General features: G+C 38.7%; 2 protein-coding genes across 3 annotated transcripts in view; one reads left to right on the top strand and one right to left on the bottom strand.

Moving 5' to 3' along the window:
- The window catches only part of ILDR1 (immunoglobulin like domain containing receptor 1), a 32,860-nt gene extending 28,085 nt beyond the window's left edge, over window positions 1-4,775 (top strand). For both annotated transcript variants that reach the window (XM_064374691.1, XM_012476242.2), the window contains one exon: window positions 3,611-4,775. In XM_064374691.1, coding sequence (XP_064230761.1) covers window positions 3,611-3,652 — 42 coding nt within the window. In that variant the 3' untranslated portion in view covers window positions 3,653-4,775. The remainder of the gene's footprint in view (window positions 1-3,610) is intronic.
- Window positions 4,776-7,843: 3,068 nt separating this feature from the next.
- Window positions 7,844-21,754, bottom strand: part of SLC15A2 (solute carrier family 15 member 2) — a 62,535-nt gene continuing 48,624 nt past the window's right edge. The window contains exons 20-22 of the mRNA XM_012476214.3: window positions 16,247-16,393; window positions 15,433-15,537; window positions 7,844-15,081 (exon numbers count right to left, since the gene is read on the bottom strand). Coding sequence (XP_012331637.1) covers window positions 14,905-15,081; window positions 15,433-15,537; window positions 16,247-16,393 — 429 coding nt within the window. The 3' untranslated portion in view covers window positions 7,844-14,904. The remainder of the gene's footprint in view (window positions 15,082-15,432; window positions 15,538-16,246; window positions 16,394-21,754) is intronic.

Genomic DNA, 21,754 nt, shown 5'->3' with positions numbered 1-21,754 from the left:
TACCCATGAAGATCTTTTCTCTGTTTCACCAAAATCCTTTTCTCTTTTGCTTCTGTTGAGATAGTCAAAGGTATATGCAGTAGCTCTGAAAGAAGTTCCTGAAGCAGAGAGATATTATCAAAGAAGAACTGTAGTCTCTCACAGGCTGTGAAGGTTACAGCTCTCATTTGGAAGTACATGTTCTGCTGTGAGTTTTTTTAAAAAATCAATCACATACATGGTGTGTGCAAAAGAGCAGGCCTCTTAGGAGAGCCACAGGGCTGCTCTTTCTAGAGCAGAAGCTTGGTGAGAGAGTGAGTGATTTGTGAGGAAGGTAGCAAAGACCAGCAGGCATTTCTGTAATAATCAATGGCAATTATGCCATCTTCTCACAAATGTCAAGGATCAACAATAGTGAAAATAGCTACCCCTTACTAAGTGGTACTGAGTTCTAGACATCTTATACAGCATCTTACTTAATCCTCACAGCAACCCTGTGTGTTTTGAACTATTATCCTAGATGATACAACTGTTTCTTCCATGTTACCAGTAAGAAAATTACATCCTGAAAGAAAACACAGTCAAAGCTGGGAAAATCACAGTTCCTTTACTCATATAGTGACTAAACCAGGTCTCTTCATTATAATAACAACTAAAAGTTAAGGTCCAGGTTTGGGCCCCAAATCTACGTGCTATTTTCTTCTCAGTTAAATTATTTCTTTAAGCTAAATTATGTGGCTTCTTGTAAGTAAGAGAAGGGTGAGGAACACCAGTTACATTCCAGACACTGGATAAGCCCTTTCCAAGCTTTATTCCACTTAATCCTCACAACTATGGGAGGCTCAGAGAGGTTGAGTAGCATGCCCAAAGCCACACAGCCCAAAGCTCAAGTTTGAATCATGCTTTGATTCTCAAGGTTGTGCCCTTTCAATAACTCATGCTGCCTCCTTAGAGAGAAGTATAGTCAAGTGCACTGGCATGTACCTATAGTCTCAGCTACTCAGATGGATAAGAGGATCACTTGAGCCCAGGTTCTGGGCTCAGTGAGCCAGGATTGCACCACTGAACTCCTGCCTGAGCAACAGAATGTGACCCTGACTCAGAAAATGAAAAAAAAAGAGAGAAAGAGAGATTATCATTCGGAGTCAATGATATCTTCTGGTGACTTTATTTCTTCCTCATTTTCTGAAAATATCACAGCTTCCTTTAACACCCACCTCAACCACGCCAAATTTTCAATTGTAAAGTTACTCCCAAGGAGCAAAGATTTTGCACAAGAAATTGTAAAAGCCTCCATTGTTTGGAGTCTTTTTGAGCTTATCTCCCAAGGAGTTATCACTTTACTTATCACATTCAACTTTCCATTCATATTCTGACAGTGAGCAGAGGCCCAGGACCAAAGCTTGACTTGGCAGGTTGCTCAGTTTGAAGGGCACGGTGTTTAGTTTGTTTTGTTTGTAACCTGAATTTTGAATGCCTTTACTGAGGCAAAGTCTCCAGGGCCGAAGTCTTGCTCTTCCCTTCTCTCCTTGGGGCTGCCCGCTGCTTCTTACACAGGCTGCCTTCCTAGCCTCTGGAGTCACTGGAGCTTGTAGTGAAACATCATAATACAATTGGGCCTCTAGATGGTGACCTTCCATCATGCAGCACTGGAAGTTCCTGTTTACTGCTTGAGTTGATAAGCTATCTCACTATTTTCCTAAAGCAGGCTTTCGAAGTTACAGCTTTATCATAACTTTTTATAAAATGCTTATTTAAAATCCTTTATTTGGTATTTAGACAAACATAAATGGAATAATTTTTTCGTTGTTCATGTGGAACCTTCTCTCTCAAGAGTAATGTTTAACAAATAGATCCTGACAAACAAGGGCTTCCATGCAGATGATTTCATGGGAACCTGAAATAGGTAGGAACTATGTGTTACACAGTACCCATAAGAAAATTAAGTTATACTGAAGGATCTTCCACCCAACTTCAGAACCAAGATTCCAGCCAAGATCTCAATTCAGGCAGGTCTGGTAGCCTTTTCACTCCACTGAAGCTATAACCTCAGAAATATAAGGAGCAAAAACTTCAAGCTTTTACCTTCAGTGATCACAGACTGAGTGGCCCCTGCTCCTGGACTCCTTCCAATCAATTATCTTTCTTTCTAACCTTGCCCTAAGGTATGTCAAGGCATTTCTTGCTTATTCCAAACTTGGCCTATATACACCTGTTCTAATGTAAGAGAAAAGCACGGCTTTCTTTCTTCTCCAAGCTGAATTCAAACTTTCTATAGAGAATCTCAGCTTTTTTCTTGACTTTTTGGTTTAATTTTTTAAAGTTTTATGCCGGCATTCTTAGTCTTCTACTTTCAACAAAATGTCTACTCCTTGATCACGTCTAGGTTTTCTTTTAGCAAACCCTGGACAAGTTCCTTTTACCGCATTTCATTGTTTTTGTTTATGTCAGAGAACATTTGTCATGCAGTATTTTGATTAGAAATCATGACCCCTAAAACTCACTTTCCTGATAAATCGAAAACTTTTTTTATAGCAACATGAATGTATATATATGTGATCCCTTTTGGGCAGTATATTTTAGGACAGATACCTTGTCTTCCTGTTTCAAATAAGATGAGGAAGGTTATATTCATGGACCACAACTGTAAACATTCAAGACCTAAATAAAATGATCCCCTACTGTAGCTAGAGAAACATGAGAAATGTAAACAGTTTTTAACCCTCATCGAGGAAGTGGAAAAAGCCCAAAGACCAAGCAGAGTGGAATAACTTCTGAAAAATAGCCACTGAGTTTGGTTAGGAAGAAGTAATTAGTGATCTTTAAAAAATGACTTCACTCACGCCTATAATCCCAGCACTTTGGGAGGCCGAGGCGGGTGGATCACGAGGTCAAGAGATCGAGACCATCCTGGTCAACATGGTGAAACCCCGTCTCTACTAAAAATACAAAAATTAGCTGGGCGTGGTGGCACACGCCTGTAGTCCCAGCTACTCGGGAGGCTGAGGCAGGAGAATTGCTTGAACCCAGGAAGCGGAGGTTGCAGTGAGCTGAGATCGTGCCATTACACTCCAGTCTGGGTAACAACAGCGAAACTCCGTCTCAAAAAAAAAAAAAAGAAAAAAGAAAAAAAAAAAGAAATGCTTGTCTCCTAGTTTAAAAAAAAAAATGACTTCAGAGAAATACTGAGGCTTAAAGCCAAACTTTTTAGAAAAAGGCTGGGAAGGAATGATTCAGATTATAAAAAGGAAAAAGAGAATTGAGCAATGTCTTCATGAATGAATGGGAGAGAGACAGACTGAGGAATGGAACAAGGTACCCCCTTTTCAGTCTAAGGGAGACTTTAAGTATTAGAAAACAGAGCAAGAGGCAGAGTGAGTTAGACTGGAAGAAATTTTCAGAAATTACAAGTATTTGAGGGAGTCTCTAGAGAGGAAAACAAGAAAAACCTAAGCCTGGAGAGAGAGATTGGTTTCATGAAGAGTCAAGAAATATTTTTTAGGTTCAGATCTGCTGTCCTGACAGCCACTACTCACTTAGCATTTGTGAATCAAGCATAACTTCTGTGTTAAATGCAAAGACAGATTACACTGACTGGGTGTTTTTTTGTGTGTGTTCTTCTATTCCCCAGGAGAAAGACAGCTCTCATAGTGGAAGGACTGTGGTCATTTAGTCACCAAGCACAGTACAACTTCTGTGGCTACTTCTTGGCTCCTATGTGTCATCAGCATCACCTAGATTTCCAGCTGACTTGGGACCTGCAAGTCTGAATCTAACAATTTTGGCTTAGATTCTGAGAATCAAAAAGAAGAATTTTAAATACAAGAGTTTGAACTTGGGTGTAGTAGCTCACACCTGTAATCCCAGCACTTTGAGAGGCCAAGGTGAGAGGATTGCTTGAGGCTAGGAGTTCAAGACCAACCTGGACAACGTAGTGAGACCCCATCTCTGCAAAAAATAAAAAATAATTAGTTGGGTGCAATGGCATGCACTTGTAGTCCCAGCTACTTGAGAGGCTGAGGCAGGAGGATCCCTTGAGCCCAGGAGTTCAAGGCTGCAATGAACCAAGATCCCATGATCACATCTCTGTACTCCAAGCTGGGCAATAGAGCAAGTCCTCATCTCTAAAAAAAAAAAAAAAAAAACCAAAGCCAAAAAACAAAAAAAAGTAAGAGTTTGAGGAATTACCAACTGTAATTTTAGTCTTGGTTCTTGCTCTCTTGTGTATTTATATAGTCTCTGACTTGTAACGGACCCCAACTGGAAGGTGATCCCTCAGGAACTTAGTAGCCTGAGTCTTTCAGTAGATTACACTGCCCAAAACCAAGGCCATTCTCAAAGTGAGAACTTGGAAATCTTTGAGAAGAAAACAAACATGTTTCAGGAAAAGGACATCTATGGAGTATGATAGAGAAATTCCCATGGGAATGTGTCTTCCTCTATGGCATATCTTGAGGGTCCTTTCTTGTTAGGAGTTTATCCTGCCATATCCGTGCCCAGTCCTGAGGTTCTAGTCAGAGATGGCACAGGAAATACCCCAGCCATGTGCCACTCATGGATTCTTTATTATAACTATAGAAAAATCACAGAGAAGCAGTTTTGCACCAGCCTTATTCCTGTGCCTTGTTTTCCTCTTGTTCTTTTTTACCCATGTATCTAATTTATATTTTCATATATATTGTATAATCACTGAAGTCACTTTAAATCCTTCTTGGGAACAACATAGTATATAAATAAGAAAGAAAGAAAACATACCAAGCTGAGGATGCTACTCCAAATAAATATCTGCTTTTCTACTTTGGTGCATTTGATTGGATTAAGCCGCATTCACCACTAGAGCTCAGAGAAGAGCCCAATCAACCTAGGGAGTTCTGGAGCTACCATTCTTCTGGCACTACTCAGACTTTCAGAGTTGAGATTTCCCAAGCAGAAGCAACCAGGCAGGTCTCACCAGTCAGCCCCAGGAAGAAAGAACTGTATTGTCCCTATAAGAGGCTCTACCACCTCCTCCCATTTTTCTCAGCCCCTTTGGAGGCTTCCGTGAATCCATCTGTGCTTCATATAGAGATCCACCCTGAGCATATTGGAAGGAGATGGCCTGAGTGGAGGAGATTGTGTGTGTATGATCCTCAGCAGTATCCTTATGTGCTCACTTTAGATCCTATTTATTGACACATAAATTTCCCCCAATCTCATTAATTACATGTGGAAAAAATAGGTTAAATTTCTGCATTAGGTAGTCTTCTCTGGGATTTTTGATTATTCATATGTAATTGGATCTAAATTAGCAAAAACATACCTATATTTAAACAGATCATGTAGACATAACATTCAGTAGGTGAGAGACTTCTGGCCTGGACAAGATGGCATTACCCGATTTCCCCTGCTATGCCCTGCTAAGCACAACTTAATAAATGTTAGAAATGGTACAAGAGAAAACCAAAGGAGAATTCTGAAGGGTATGAAGAAGTCGAGCTGGTTTGAAAACCCAGGACCAGAGGAGCAGCACAGAGGCAGGGCACCTTATATCCCCCTAACTATCAGGTGTTTCCTGACTTTCCATCTAGAAACAGAAGGTAGCCCAGAAGCTCATTCTTGCCCCTGAACCTATTGGAATCCCTCTGGCAACCTCAGGCAAGGGGACTGACTGGGAGTCCTACAAAAAATAAGTAACCAGGGGAAGCACCCTTCTTCCCTGCTGGGTCAGAAACTCCTCTTTTCCAAGGAGAGATACTGAGGTGGACAGGAGGAGCCAGTAAGAGAAACCGAGAAAAAATAGGTGGTCCAGTTGGGGAAGCCTTTTTGCACAGGCCTGAGACTCTCCTCTCCTGCCCAGAGATACTAGGATTGGCTGGTAGAACCAGGAAAAGGGACCTGTCACAGCCAACATTCCTGAAGCCAGCCACCTGATCACAGAAGCCACTTTGTGGAAGCAAGACTCTCCTCCGAGGCCCAGAGAAATCTGGGCAGCTAGAGGCAACAGCAGGATTTATCATAGCCTTCCCTCACCAAGAGATAGCTGGCAACCCAGCCAGGAAAATTCCTCCTGCCCTTTCAGGCAGCACTAACAGAGACCAGTGGGAGCCTTAGATAAACCAAGCAACCAAAATAACACTACAAGGGCTCTGAAAATTAAGCTATAGTTAGAATTACAGCCCACAAAAGTAGGCTAAAACTGTATGCTAAACCTAACAGATTGATTCCTTGTAAAACAAAATATTTCAATAGAAATAAGTCTCCTTACATAATAGGCAAAATGTTCAGAGTACAAATCAAGAACCAGTAAAATCACAACTTGAATGAAAAAGGAAATCAGTGGATTCTAGCACTGAGATAAATCAGATATTGGAATTATCTATTAAGATTTTTAAAGCAGACATCATAAAAATGCTACAACAATCAATTATAAATTCTCTTGAAACAAATAAAAAAACCAAAAACCTCAGAAAAATAAAAGTTTTATCAAAAGGAAACAAATGAAAATTGTAGAACTGAAAAATACAATAACAAACTGAAAACTCACTGGATAGGCCTAATAGTACAGTAGAGATGATGGGAGATAAAATCTGTGAATTTGGGATAGAACAATAGAATTTACCCAATCTGAACAATAGAAAATATACCAGAAAAAATAAACAGACCTCAAGGACCTATGGAACAATAACAAAATATCCAGCATTCATATTATTGGAGTAACAGAAAGTAAAGGAGAAAAAGAGTAGGGATGAATGAGTATTTAAAGAAATAAGACTGAAAACATTCCAAATTAGATGAAAGACACCAACTTAGAGATTCAAGAAGCTGGATGAATCCCACAGAAGAAAAAAAAAAAAAAAAATCCATGCCCAGGCACATTATAATTTTTTGAAAACTAAAGACAAAGTCCTGAAAGCAGCAAGTGAGACATAGTGCATTACTTGTAGGGGAACACCAATTTGAATGGATTTCTTATCTGAAACCATGAATAAGGAAGTGGCCAAATATTTTTTAAGTGATGAAAGAAAGAAACTGTCACCTATAATTCTAGATCTAACAAAGCTATCTTTTAGGAATGAAGGGTTATAAAACATTCACAGATGAATGAAAACTAAAAGATTTTGTGACTAGCAGATCTACCCTTAAAAGACTAGCTGAAGGGAGTTCTTCAAACAGCAAAGAAATGATAAAAGAAGGAAACTTAGAACATCAGGAAAAAAAAAAAAAGAAACAATAGAGCAGAAATATGGGTTCGTACAATAGACAATTTTTTTTCTTATGGGTTTTAGAAATCATATTTTATGATTGAAACAAAAATTGTAACAACATCTGATACTCAAAACAATGATATTTAAAGGTGGGGAAGCCAAAGGGACCTAAATGGAAGTGAGGTTTCTACACTTCATTTGAAGTGGTAAATTTTGATACCAGTACATTGTTATAAGTAGCATGTGTAACACCCAGAGCAACCAATATGAAAACTATACAAAGTGACAAACTCAGAAGTATTACAAATAAATCAAGATGGAATCTAAAACATGTTTAAGTAAACTGCAGAAAGGCGAGAAAAAAAAAGTGATGAGAACCAGAGGAGACAAATAGAAAATGAATAACAAAATAACAGACTAAAGTGCTATCATATCAGTAAATACCTTAAATGTAAATGGTCTAAATACACCAATTAAAAGAGATTGGTAGAACAAATTAAAAACCACCCATAATCCAACTATATGCTGCATATAAGAAACTCATTTTAAGTTCAAACACAGGTGAGTTGAAAATAAAAAGGGTGGAAAAAGATATATCACATATACATTGACACTTTTTTTAAAAAACAGCAGGAGTAGCAATAGTAGTGTCTGGTAAAGTAGACTGCAAAGCAAAGAAAATTACCGAGACAAAAAGGAATATTATTTAATGATAAAAGGATCAATCAGAAGACACTCTATACTAAATATGTACAAATGAAACCACAGAGCCTTAAATAACTGAAGCAAAAATTGATAAAGCTGAAATGAGAAATAGAAGAATCTATAATTATAGTTGGGAACTTCAATATCATTCTCCCCTTTCCCCAGTAACTACTAGAACTATGAAGAAGAAAAATCACAAGTATATGGAAAATCTGAACAACACAATTAATCAACAAGGTCTAATTAACATTTATAAGATATACCACCTAACAATACGTTTTTCTCAATTGCCCATGCAACATTCACCAAATAGAAAAAGACATAAAATGTATAGTAAAACCTGGACATAATGGAAATAAACTGAAAATCTCTAACAAAGACAACAGGAAACTCTTAAAACACTTGAAAACTAAACAACATGATTCTGAATAATCTATGTATCAAACAGGGCATCTCAAAGGAAATTAAAAGGATACATAGAACTAAATATAAATGAAAACATACCAAAGTATGTGGGGTGCAGCTAAAGGAGTACTAAAAAGAAAATTCATAGCACTATATACTTACATTAAAAATTAAGAAAGGGGCACTTGATCATCTCATGTTGCCTACTTGACCTTCTTCCAAGTACACTTCCTTTCATTCCTTCTCTAAAGCATTTTAATAAACTTTCACTCCCCCATAACAATTAAGAAAGGTGTCATATTGATAATTTAAGTTCCTACTTTTCCTGAAAAAGAGGAGCAAAATAAATCCAAAGCAAGCAGAAGGAATAGAGTAGTAAAGTGCAGAAGCCAATGATATTGAAAGTAGGAAAATCTTACTGAAAAATACAATGAAAGGAAAAGGTGGTTGTTCAAAACAAAAAAAATAATAAAATCAATAAACCTCTAGCAAGATTGACAACAATGGAAAATGACTCACCAATATGAGGACTTAAACAGGAACTCTCATTTCAAATACTGCAGCCATTAAAAAAGATAATAGAAAATATTACATATGGCTTTATGCTCATAAATTTGACAATTCAGAATAAGTGGACCAATTCCATGAGAATCACAAACTACAAAAACTCAACTAAGATGAAACAGACAATCTAAGTAGCCCTATCATTATTACAGATATTTTTAATTAAAAATCTCTCCAAAATAAAATCTCCAGGTCCAAATGGCCTCACTGACTAATTCTACTAAACCTTTAAAGGGGAATTAACACCAACTTTACATAATCTCTTTCAGAAAATAGAAGAGGAAATATTTCCCAATTTATTTAGAAGGCCGGTACAAAGCCAGACAAAGATGTTACAAAAAACAAAACCAAAAAAAGAAAACAACAAAAAAAAACAAACATCTCTCCTAAAATTAGAAGCAAAAATCCTTTCTAGAGCATTAGCAAATCTTTTAATACACCATGAACAAGTGGGATTTATTCCAGATAAGCAAGCTTAGTTCCCAGAATAGACCAAAAAATCTTGAAAAATCTTAAAAAATAAATTTGGATGACTTAGATACTTCTCAACTTTAAAATGTACTATAAAGCATTAATAATCAATATAGTGCAGTATTAATGTATTGATCCAATGTGACATAATTGAGAGTACAGAAATAAAGTCCTATACCTGTGGATAAATTGATTTTTGACAAAGCTGCTATGGCAATTCAATGAGAGAAAGATAGTATTTTCTATAAATGGTGATGGACCATTTGTTTAGTCATATACAAAAATATGGATTTAGACTCTTATGCCTTACACAAAAATTAACTCCAAATGGACAATAGACCTAATTGTTTTTCTCTATGCTCTTATTGAAACCACCTTTGCAAAATTATGACAGAAAGAGAAATTTGACATAATTGACTCCACTTTGCTTCTGATCTCCAAGATGTCCTTGGTCATTTCTGGGCATATGTCAAAATAACTTTGGAAATAATTTATAGTATTACCCTAAAGCAAATATGATAATAGTCCTTTCTAAAATGAAACTGCCTTTATAAAAAGTAATGAAAGGCCACAAGGTTAGGGTTGTGAGAGGGGCCTGAATTCTGAAAATAAAGGCATACTTTCTATAATTCGTTACTGCTCAGGGGTCATGTAGCCAGAAGTCACAAGATTTGTGACTTTCCCAACTGTTCCTATAAGTAATATCACTATTGTAAAACCCAAGATTTTTTTTTTTAAGATGTTTTTCAGACTGATCCCACCCGAACTCATGACTTATGACTCAGTGGATCCTATTGCCCCAACCAGAGGTGAACTCAGCAGATGAAGATTGTTTCATACACCCCCATGATGTCATCCTCAACCAGTCAGCAGCACCCATTCCTTAGTCCCCTGTCCACCAAATTGCCGAGATCATGCCATTGCACTCCAGCCTGGGTAACAAGAGTGAAACTCCGTCTCAAAAAAAAAAAAAAAAAAAAAAAAAAAATTCTATTAGTTTTATCGATAGTGTTTTTGAGTACATCTCTTTATACAGCTTTTTTAAGCGATAACTCAAGGCATTATATTACATTACATTACATTACACACATACACAGATTTGCCTCTTGCAAAATATTTATTTGTTGATTTTAAAAATTTGAATAAAATATTAGGTAGTGTCTGTAAAAATTGGAAAATTTATGTCAGCTGATCAAACTTCAGAGAAAGATCTCCTCATATTTAGGATTATCTCTCACATCGAGAAAAATATAAACGGTCTGCAAGATCAAGATGTATTTTGGGTCATTGAAATCTGCATCCCCAAAGGTGTTGCCATGAGGACTGAACAAGTATGGAATGCTAAATATTTAACATTAGGAAGGCCAAACAATAATTAAGTATAATGAACATCAGCCGTGGTGCTGGAGGAAGGTCACAAAGGCCGCCTGTTTGGCTCATTAAATTGCTATTTTGTAGGGAAGTCTAGGGGGTGCCTGGCAGAAAAGGCACAGGGCTGCCAAGGTAGTGAAGGAGCACTTAGGCTTTGGGTAATGGCTGTTTTACTAAGGAGAACAGAAAATCCAGTATGTACTATGATGGTACAGGCCTTAGGATTGAAAAATATTATTGTAGGTAAAATGCTTAGCACAAATCCTGGAACTTAGTAAGTGCTCACTTAATGGTCATTCTTTTTTTTTTTTTTTTGAGACGGAGTCTCACTCTGTTACCCAGGCTGGAATGCAATGGCACGATCTTGGCTCACTGCAACCTCTGCCTCCCAGGTTCAAGCGATTCTCCTGCCTCAGCCTCCTGAGTAGCTGGGATTACAGGTGCCTGCCACCACGCCCAGCTAATTTTTGTATTTTTAGTAGAGACGGGGTTTCAACATCTTGGCCAGGCTGATCTCAAACTCCTGACCTCATGATCCACCCGCCTTGGCCTCCCAAAGTGCTGGGATTATCTGCGTGAGCCACCGCACCCAGCCTGGTCATTCTTATTCTACTACTTCCTCCTTTCCTTCCCTCTCCTCCTCCTGTTTCTTGTTTTTGTTCACTATACTGCATTATCTAAAAACAAATATCAGGCCTACAATGTTGAATATAAAGTTTCGTTGCTGTCAAAATTTTCGGCCCCTCATGAAACTAAATCAGAGGTTCCCCCTTTCTTGAGTCTCTTTGTGTCTCAGTAAGTATTTTATCCTCTAGGCCAAAGAAATACTCAATTGTTCTATTTATTAAATAGGTAGATCCAGACAACATCTAAATGTGCTAACAACTTAGTAGCCATTTGGAAAAAATATAGACATAAAAGACAAATCATATTTTAATTTAATTCTTAAATAATTGTAGTTACCTACTAATGGGATATATATACCTGTTGGACACTACACAAATTCCCCAACTGTGGAATGTAATGCCACCCTCACTGCCTATTCTGTCAGAGCCATTTGAACCACAGCAACTCCATCTTGAATAGGGGTCGGGTAAAATAAGGCTAAGACCTTATCTCTCTTTCTGTCTCTCTCTCTCTCTTTATTTTTGAGACAGGGTCCTATTGCCAAGGCTGGAGTGCAGCGGTGTGATCATAGCTCTTTGCAGCTTTAAGCACTTGGGCTCAAGGAATCGTTCTGCCTCAGCCTCCTGAGAAGTTGGGGTTACAGGTGCATACCACCACACCTGGCTAATTTTTTTATTTTTGTTTTTTGTAGAGAGGGGGTATCATTATGTTGTCCAGTCTGGTCTTGAACTCCTGACTTCAAAGAATCTTTTTCCCTCATTCTTGCAAAGAACTGAGATTACAGGTGTAAGTCACCACACCTGGCTGATTTGTTTCTTTTAAATTATATATCCAAACTACACTCAAATTTTGTCAGTTCTAGCTTAAAGTTTAATTCCAAGTCAAACCATTTCTCTCCACCTCCACTGCTATCACCTTGTCCAAGTCACAACCATCTATTGCCTGAACTATTGCAAAAGCCTCCTAATTGAACTCCCTACTTCTTTTCCTTCCTGACTATAGATAATTCTCCATTCATCAGCCAAAGTAATCTTAAACAGAGAATCACATTACGTCACTCTCATGTTCTAAACCTCCAATGATTTAACATGTCACTTAGAATAACATCAAAATGTCTTACAATGGTGACAAGACCCTACATGATCTGATCCCTAGCTTCCTCTGACTGTATCTTTTACCTCTTTGCCCCTTACTCTTGTCAAACTGTCCTTCTTGCTCTTCTTCACTATATCATTACTTCCTTAAGGCCTTTGCAGTCTCCAGGATCTTGATAGTGAAGATTAGCAGGTATAGTGGATTATTCATCTTTGTTTCTCCAGCAGTAACTTAGCGAAGGGCATTAACAGAAGTGCATTGTTTGAAGAAAGGCAGGTGCTAGTTCTTCCAGTCAGACTACTTTGGAATGTTGTATTTGGCTCCAGGTATTTCATATTAAGGTATCTTAATATTAAGTGCTGTATTTCAGATAAAGGGTGTTTTTCAGAAGAGAAAAAGTAGGACGGTAAAAGGACAAATTATGCCTGGTGAGGAACCATTACAGGAACCACGAATCTTTACCTTGAATACTTGATGATTAGGGAAGAACCATGAAAGTTCTTCCCAAATAGCTAAACATCTGCCACATGAAAAAGGGGGTTATACTTATTCCTATTAGCTACAGAGGGAAAAAAAACAATGGTAGGAGGTTTCAGAGAGGAAGTTCAGCACAAGGAAGAACTGCTCAGCAGCTTTTTCAAAACCAATGTTCTGCAGAATACTATACCATGTTAATTTAAACACCGTATATTGTATCTTTACTGCAGGATATCTCAGAGTCTTTAATATGCAAATGTTAAGAAAAGGATACAGTATGCCACATTTCCCAAACTTATTTGTCCACCGACATTTGTATTTACAGAACAGTGTTAATGTCTCTTGAAACAATAGTCATAAAACAGTTTGGATTAAAGCTGTTTAAAGATGAACAGTCTGGCTTCTAAATGAGTAGGGTCAGGTTCACATCAAGATATCTAGAAAAAATCGTTGCTCTTGCTGCCACTTTTGTACTTCTGAAATACTTGTCATTAAAATTGAAGTATATAAAGTTTGGGCAACTGGAGCAAATTCTCTTATCTGTTAACAGTAACCTTATCTGTTAATATTAACAGGTACCTGTTAACATTAACATTGTTACCTGTTAACATTAACAGTATGAGTCCCAACACTGTTCTACATGAGAATAATGTTTAAAACCATGGAAATGAGGCTCTTCTAGAACAGTGATTCTGAACTTTTCTTCCTAGCAACACACTGCACAGTCATGACATTCCCGTGTCTGTCCTGATTCATTCATTGTGTGTGAAGTAATGTTTCTCAAATTTTTTTCATGAACACACACATACACAAAAAAAACACTCATGCTCTGCTACATCCACTCCCACAAATTTTGATAGGAACCTCATATAGGACCATGCCCCTCTATTGACTATTTTCATTTTAGAACCTCAAACCTAGAGTATTAATATAACTTTTTTTTAATAAAAAGAAAATTTCTAGTTTTCAAGGAAGAAATAGTATTTAAAACTTATGGGAAAAGCAAATCAGGAAAATACCTCAAAAAGGAACTAGTACTTTGATATTTATGAGGCTAAATGGAAACATTAAAAAAGGAAATTGGACTTATAGAAACACTGTTGTTATTGAAGATTTGCTGCAATAAGCAAGACAAGATGTAAAAATAAGATGAAGCTGGTTGAGCAAGGTTGATAAGATAAGGCTGCAAATTATAATTATTGTTTATGCGATTGTTCACTGAAGGGCATAGTCCAGCACCATAGATGCTAAGAAAAATGTACTCTGTAAAAGAATGAATGGCTCTTCGGGATTTCTACAATTTATACCTGTTCCTACTCTCCAGAACTATGTTTACTAATGTTTATTATCTCTAATCTGCTTTCCATGATCTATCCATACTTAGAAACAAGTGTTTGGATAAGTAAATAAAATACTATCATAAGCAGAAAGATAAAACTTCTCTTGTGTGTTAATAAAATGTCATTCTGCTTCCTACCATCTGTATTAACAAACTTACTGAAGTCTTATCAAACCTAGATAGCTGACAAACCAGGACCTAGCTGGACCAGATCACATCATACATATCAATCCTTGATGTCCCTGTGAATAGCATAATTACATTACTTGTTTAAAAAAAATTTGAAATACCATTTGTTATTCTGCAATTTTGCCCCTAAATCAGCACCTCAAAAATTAGTCCTAAATAGAAGTTATCTATAAAAGAATTCCCATTAACTTTGCATACCCACAGAGAATGATCTCCATTATCCATGTGTATTTTCATGGCCATTTGGAGACACCAGGCCAGCTCCAGCAACACTGCACAAGTTTTAATGAGTTCACTGATAGATGGGCAGACATAGAGTTTCAGAGGCCTTGTTTAAAGATGTACTAGAAAACCAGTCCTGGAACTTCTGTCATTGGAGAAGGGTGGAGGAGATCAGCTCTGATATGATGCTATCTCTGTTGTTTAATCCAGTAGAGGAAAAAAAATTGCTTGAAGACAGGGCCAGGAACTGGGGTCAGGACAGAATCCAGGGAGTCATCAGAGCATTGTCTTCTTGGTCTCTAGGTTGATCATGTTCCCTTGGATGTGGGGAATCTGCTTATCTGCTGGACCCTGCATATCCTCTGTCTTCACAGGAACATAGTTGTAGCCCATGATGGAGAAGATCAGGCAGACCACCAGCAGAAGGCAGGAAAACAAAATGAATTCAGCCCACTGCAGGGAGAAATAAATATGAGAAGAATATGGAGAAACCTGAAACTAAAGAGATCTTTACAGGATGAGGACTGGGGAGCAGACTGACTGGGGATCACCAGTTTAACTAGACTTTTGCTGGACAAAGACTGGGTTCACTGGCGTCTCCTCACATAGGTATATTGCAGTCATTACTGCCACTTACATATGTCTATTTTCCTGGTAAAGTCTATTTTCCTGTGTATCTAACCCATTTCATGTCACAGCACTGAGTGGGGAATGTGGGAGGCAGAGAGAGGGAGAGAAAGGGAGAAGAGAAAGCTGGAGGAAAAACTTGAATAGAAATGTATCTTGCTTCCCTCAGATCCATACCTGTACCAGGCCACTGAACTGTGCCACAACAAGCACGATGATATTCCCAACTGCGACTGTCAACAGCCAAGCTGCCTGGAGTACAGATTTCATGCTAGAGGGAGCCTGGGGAGGACACAAGTTGGAAAGTAAACAAACTGCCTACACTGCCCTCATGCCCCATGCATCCAGGAAACTTTCCAAGTTAGAACTTCCCTCAGTAAGTTCAGCTACCACATTGATTCAGAGAGTGATAATAATGCTGACAGTAAGAAGAAGATGAAGCTTTTTTTTTTTTCCTTTTTGTGGAGAATGGGGTCTTGCTATATTGCCCAGGCAGGTCTCGAACTCCTGGGCTCAAGCTATCCTCCTGCCTCTGCCTCCCAAGAGCTGGGATTACAGGCATGTGACACAGCGCCCGGCAAGATGAAGCTCTTAATTGAATATTTTAATTCATTATGTCATATAATCTTCCTTACAACCCTAATAGATAAGTTCTATTGGTATTCATATACATTTTTAAAATAGCACTACAGGATGGGAGTGGTAGCTTACGCCTATAATCCCAACACTTTGGGAGTCCAAGGTAGGTGGATCATCTGAGGTCAGGAATGAGACCAGCCTGGCCAACATGGCAAAACCCTGTCTCTACTAAAATTACAAAAATTAGCCTGGTGTGGTGGTGTGCACCTATAATCCCAGCTACTTGGGAGGCCGAGGCAGTAGAACTGCTTCCTGGCCGGGATCACATACCTATTTAAGTCAGTGCTAGAATTAAAATTCAACATCCTTCAAGCAATGTCTCAATTTCTACCTTCTATTTGCAAAAACTTACCTGAGAATAAGAAAACTCAAGACCTGTGACAGAGAACATGACCTCTGCAGCTGTAACCAGGGCATATTGTGGTAGCTGCCATGCAATGGACATTTTGTTGGCTGGAATGTCTTCAATCTTCCAGGCCTGAAGACCCTGATTGGTGCTCTTAGAGAAAAAGAAAATAGACTTGTCAGTAGTCTCAAGTAAATATTCCTAACTACAGCATTCTATGATCTTATATCCATCTTTTTGTATTTTCATTCTTCTGCCACTTTTAGGAAATTTGAGTATTTCTATTCAATTCCACCTTTTTGAAACTTCTTTTGGTAATATTACACTAACTTATCTAGATTCAGCCAGATATCATTATTGACAAAGACTTTAAGTGAGAGAATATTTTGATATTGCAGTTTGGATTTCCACCATTTTGCCCTATCAGACATTTGCATCCTGGACAACATTTTGAATATAAAATGGCATCTAAATTATGCAAACAAAATAAAGTTTCAGAAAGCATTTTCTTGAGAAAAGTTTAATTTCTTATTCCAATTTCTATATAAGGACAACTAAAGTGCTTTTAACATTTGCTATTTTGATTTTTATTTTACTGAAATTACTTTTATTAGAATGAATTATTCTTTTGATAACACATTGAAGTTTTACTGGTCAATTTTTTTAAATCCATATCAAATGCCACCTACTATTTTGATTTCTCTTCACTGGCTTTTTTCTTTTTTGAGACAAGATCTTGTGCTGTCACTCAGGTTGAAGTGCAGTGGCACAATCACAGCTCACTGTAGTTTTGATCTCCTGGGCTCAAGCAGTCCTTCCTCCTCAGCATCCCAAGTAGCTGGGACTACAGGTATGTGCCACCACCATGCCCAGTTAACTTAAAAATTTGAGATTTTTTTGTAGAGATGGAGTGTCATTATGTTGACCAGGCTAGTCCTGAGCTCCTGGCCTCAAGCAACCCTCCTTCTTTGGCTTCCCAAAGTGCTGGGATTATAGGCATAAGCCACAGTGCCTGGCCAAAGCCATTATTTTTTAAATCAAAATTTACACATTCAAATTTTATCAAAAAGATGTAATTTTTCTGTAAAATTTTGACTAAAAAGAGTTTTTATCAGGGTGAAGTTTTTGTTAATATTAACAAATATATGTGACTCCACAATCAGGTTTTGTTTCTTTGGTCTAAAAGTATTGTCACTATATGCATGTTTTTAGCTATGGTTCGTTTTATGTAGATAATATCTAATATGTTTTATTACAAATGAAATAATATTTTAAAAATTATATGTATATTTCTTGAAGGGGCTCAAAAAAAGAAAAAATCATATATATATATTATTAGTCCATTTTCACACTGCTGTAAAGAACTGGCCAAGGCTGGGTAATTTATAAAGGAAAGAGGTTTAATTGGCTCACAGTTCCACATGGCTGGAGAGGTCTCAGGAAACTTACAATCATGGTGGAAGGTGAAGGAGAAGCAAGCTTGGACCTTTTCACATGGTGGCAGGAGAGACAAGAGTGAGGAGCAAAGGGGGAAGAGCCCCTTATAAAATCATCATCTCTCATGAGAAGTCACTCACTATCACAAGAACAGGATGGGGGAAACTGCCTCCAAGATCCAATCACCTCCCACCAGGTCTCTCCCTAGACATGTGGGGATTATGCGGATTACAATTCTAGATGAGATTTGGGTGGGGACACAAAGCCTAACCATATAAATACATTTCTTGAAGTAAAACTAGTATTAGGAATTAAGTGTAATATCCAAATATATGAGACAAAAATATCATAGTTAAAATATCAAGGTCAAAATTCCTTCAGACAAAAAATCTTTGACATCTAAATGCCTTTAATCCTCTGAATCAAATGGTCATTTTGAATCAAATGGCCATCTTACTATCTTAAAATAGTAAGATAAAGGAATCTTCTTTTCTGAGTTGATAGTGTAAACCATACCTAGGCATCTGTTTGTGTTTTCTCAGCATAAGAAGAGACTATGGCCAGAGCTTCTAAATCAAAGTCAGATATTTAAATGCTCATAGGCAGGTAAGTAAGTAAATGAAAGAGGCTGAAAGGAAATGATGGGGCCTATGATGAACTGGACAGCACAGGTCCTATCTAAAGGACTCAGCCACTACAGCACCAGACAGTTGACACAGTAATACCTGTTAAGAAATCTTTTGATTTTTTTTCCCAAGAAATGTTAGTAATACAACTTCTTAGGTGTAATCTCTTGAATTTACTGGCAATCAATTCTTTTGTTATTTTTGTCAATACTGTGCAGGCCAAAGAAGATTATGACTATGAAAGAAATTGGGTCCCCAGACCCCCAATTTATGGCCTCTACTCTAGATGCTTATTAGATCCTGGTATTCAGAAATGATACGTACTTGAGCAGCATATGAGAGACAGAAGAAACAAAAAATGAAATAACACCAGGAACACAAGTGTTATGGGCTGAATCATGTCCCCCAAAACTCATATGCTGAAGTCCTAAAACCAAGTAACTCAGAATATGATCTTATTGGACAACAGGATTGTTATATATGTAATTAGTCATGTTGAAATAAGGTCATTAGGGTGGGTCTAATCCAATGACAGATATCCTTATAAAAAAAAAAAAATGGGGGCAGTAAATCTGGACACAACCAGACACATAGGAGGAACACCATGTCAAGATGAAGGCAGATATTAGGGTAGTTCTTCTGTACACCAAGGAATACCAAATATTTCCAGCAAGTTGCCAGAAGCCATGGCAGAGGCATGGAACAGATTCTTCACAGCCCTCAGAAGGAACCAACCCTACCAATACCTTGATCTCAGACTTCTAGCCACCGTAACTGTGAGACAATACATTTCTATTCTGTAAGCCACTCAGCTTGTGGTACTTTTTTACAGCAGCCCTAGAAAATTAATAGAATTATAGCCAGGTGCAGTGAGTGGTTCATGCCTGTAATCCCAGCACTTTGGGAGGTTGAGGCAGAAGAATCACTTGAGGCCAGGAGTTCTAGAGCAGCTTGGTCAACATAGTGAGACCTCTTCTCTTTAAAACAAATTTTTTAAAATTAATTCAGCATGGTGTCACATGCCTGTAGTCCTAGCTACTTGAAAGACTGAGCAGAAGGATCACTGAGCCCAGGAGTTTCAGGCTACAGTGAGCTATGATTGCAGCACTGCACTGCAGTGTGGGCAACAGGGCGAGACCCTATTTCTAAAAAAGAAGAAAAAAGAAGGAAGAGGTGAAGAAAGAAGAGGAGGAGGTTGATAGAATTAGGTTGGTTTTAGATCTGAAAATCGATTGATGTAAATCACCATATCAATAAAATAAAGGACAAAACCATATTATTATTTCAATAAATGTAGGGAAAGCATTTGATAAAATCCCCCTGTTCATGCCAAAACAAATAAACAAAGAGAAAACTCTTCAACAAACTAGGAATGGAAAGGAACTTTCTCTATCTGACAGAGTATCTATGAAAAATCCACAGTTTTCACATTTAATGATAAAAGACTGAATGCTCTCCCCCTAAAAGTATGTCTGCTTTCACCACTTCTATTCAATATTGTACTAGAGCTTCCAGGCAGAGCAACTGACAAGGAAAAGAAACAAAAAGCATCCAGATTGAAAATGAAAAAGTAAAGCTATCTCTATTTGCTGATGATATGATCTTGTATGTAGAAAGTCAAAGGGATCCACTAAAAAGCTATTAGCACTAATAAATTAGTTCAGCAAGGTTGCACAATGCAAAATCAATATACAAAAGTCAACTGTATTTCCGTAATTTGCAATAAAAATTTTGAAAATGAAATTAAGAAAAGGATTCCATTCACCACAGCTTCAAAAAGAATAAAATAATTAGAAATAAATTTAACAAAATAAATGTAAAATGTATAACATGTGCTGGGCATGGTGGTTTATGCCTATAATCCCAGCTACTCAAGAGAAGAGGAGAGAGGATCACTTGAAGCCAGAAGTTCAAGACCAGCCTGGGCAACATAGCAAGACCCTGTCTCTAAAAAGGAACATTAGTCTGGGCATGATGGCTCACATCTATAATCCTAGAACTTTGGAAGGCTGAGATAGGATTGCTTGAAGACAGGAGTTTGAGGTCAGCATGGTCAACACAACAAGACTCCAACCTCTGCAAAAAAAAATTTCAAACTGACCAGGAGCAGTGGTACATGCCTGTGGTCCTAGCTACTCAGGAGGCTGAGGCAGGAGTGTCATTTGAGCCCAGGAGTTCAAGGCTACAGTGAGTTATGATGGTGCTACTGTGCTCCAACCTGGGCCACAGAATGAGACCTCGTGTCAAAATAAAATAAAATAAACAAACTACAAAACATTGTTGAAAAAAATTAATGAAGACCTAAATAAATGGAAGACATCTCATGTTCACTATCAGAAGACTTATTATTGTTAATATGGCAATACTATTCCCTAAAATGATATTCAGACTCAATGCAATCCCTATCAGAATCCCAGCTGGCTTCTGATCTTAAGATGATCCTAAAATTCATATGAAAATTCATGGGGGTGGGAATCGATCCAAGATGGCCGATTAGGAGGAACTTGCGATTGCAGCTCTGAGAGAAGGCGCAGAGGGTGAGTGGACGCCGCATTTCCAGACGGAATTTTACTGCCCACAGACCAGGAGATTCACAGGAGGAGGAGCCCCATGGGTCACCAGCGCCGCTGGTCTGACCGGCGTGGCCGCTTGGCCTACACCCTGGGGTGGGGGGCAGTGGCTCGTTGAGCAGAGTGAGAAAGACTGAGTCCCCTCTGAGCCAGCAAGGGGAGCTGAAGCAGGAAGTCAAGCCAGGAGATTCCTGGGCAAGGGCACACCACGAATCTCAGAGCCGCTGCTTCGGCTGATGCAGCGGCTCACAGGGCAGCAGATTTTTACTGCCCACGGACCAGGAGATTCACAGACGGAGGAGCTCCACGGGTTGCCAGCACCACTGGTTGGACCGGAGCGGCCGCTCGGCCAACACCTGGTGCAGGGGGCAGCAGCTCCTTGTGCAGAGTGAAAAAGACTGGGTCCCCTCTGGGCCAGCAAGGGGAGCTGAGGCAGGGAGTCAAGCCAAGAGATTCCCGGGCAAAGAGGGCGCCACGGGAAGCACGGCTGAACCCAGGACAGTCCAGCTCAGTCAGGGAGGGGCGTCCCCCACCGGGAAACACCCTGCAGTTCCCAGGGCAATTTGCAGTAACCAAGGTAACCCGCCACTACAGAGACTCCGTCACTACAGGGGCGGGCCAACATAGTGGAAGCAGTTCTAACTACACCCATATAAACAGGACTGCAGGGAAGTTCACATGGAAGCTGGGCAGAGCCCACAGCAGCTCAGCGAAGCCTCTGCAGGCTGAGTGTGACTAGGCTGCCACCTTGTGGGCAGGGAAAACGATAGCAAGACAGCGGGAAATCATAAAGCCCTAACTCCCTGGGACAGAACACCTGGGGGGAAGAAAAGGGGGCTTATGAGTTCTGCTGCTGCAGACTTAAAATTACCAAAATCAGA

The sequence above is a fragment of the Aotus nancymaae genome, unplaced genomic scaffold (genome assembly GCF_030222135.1).
Source record: "Aotus nancymaae isolate 86718 unplaced genomic scaffold, 86718_ANA_hifiasm-v0.15.2.pri h1tg000011l, whole genome shotgun sequence".
Taxonomy (NCBI): Eukaryota; Metazoa; Chordata; class Mammalia; order Primates; family Aotidae; genus Aotus; species Aotus nancymaae.
Note: the sequence above shows the minus strand (reverse complement) of the source record. Positions and strands in the feature narration are given on the sequence as shown.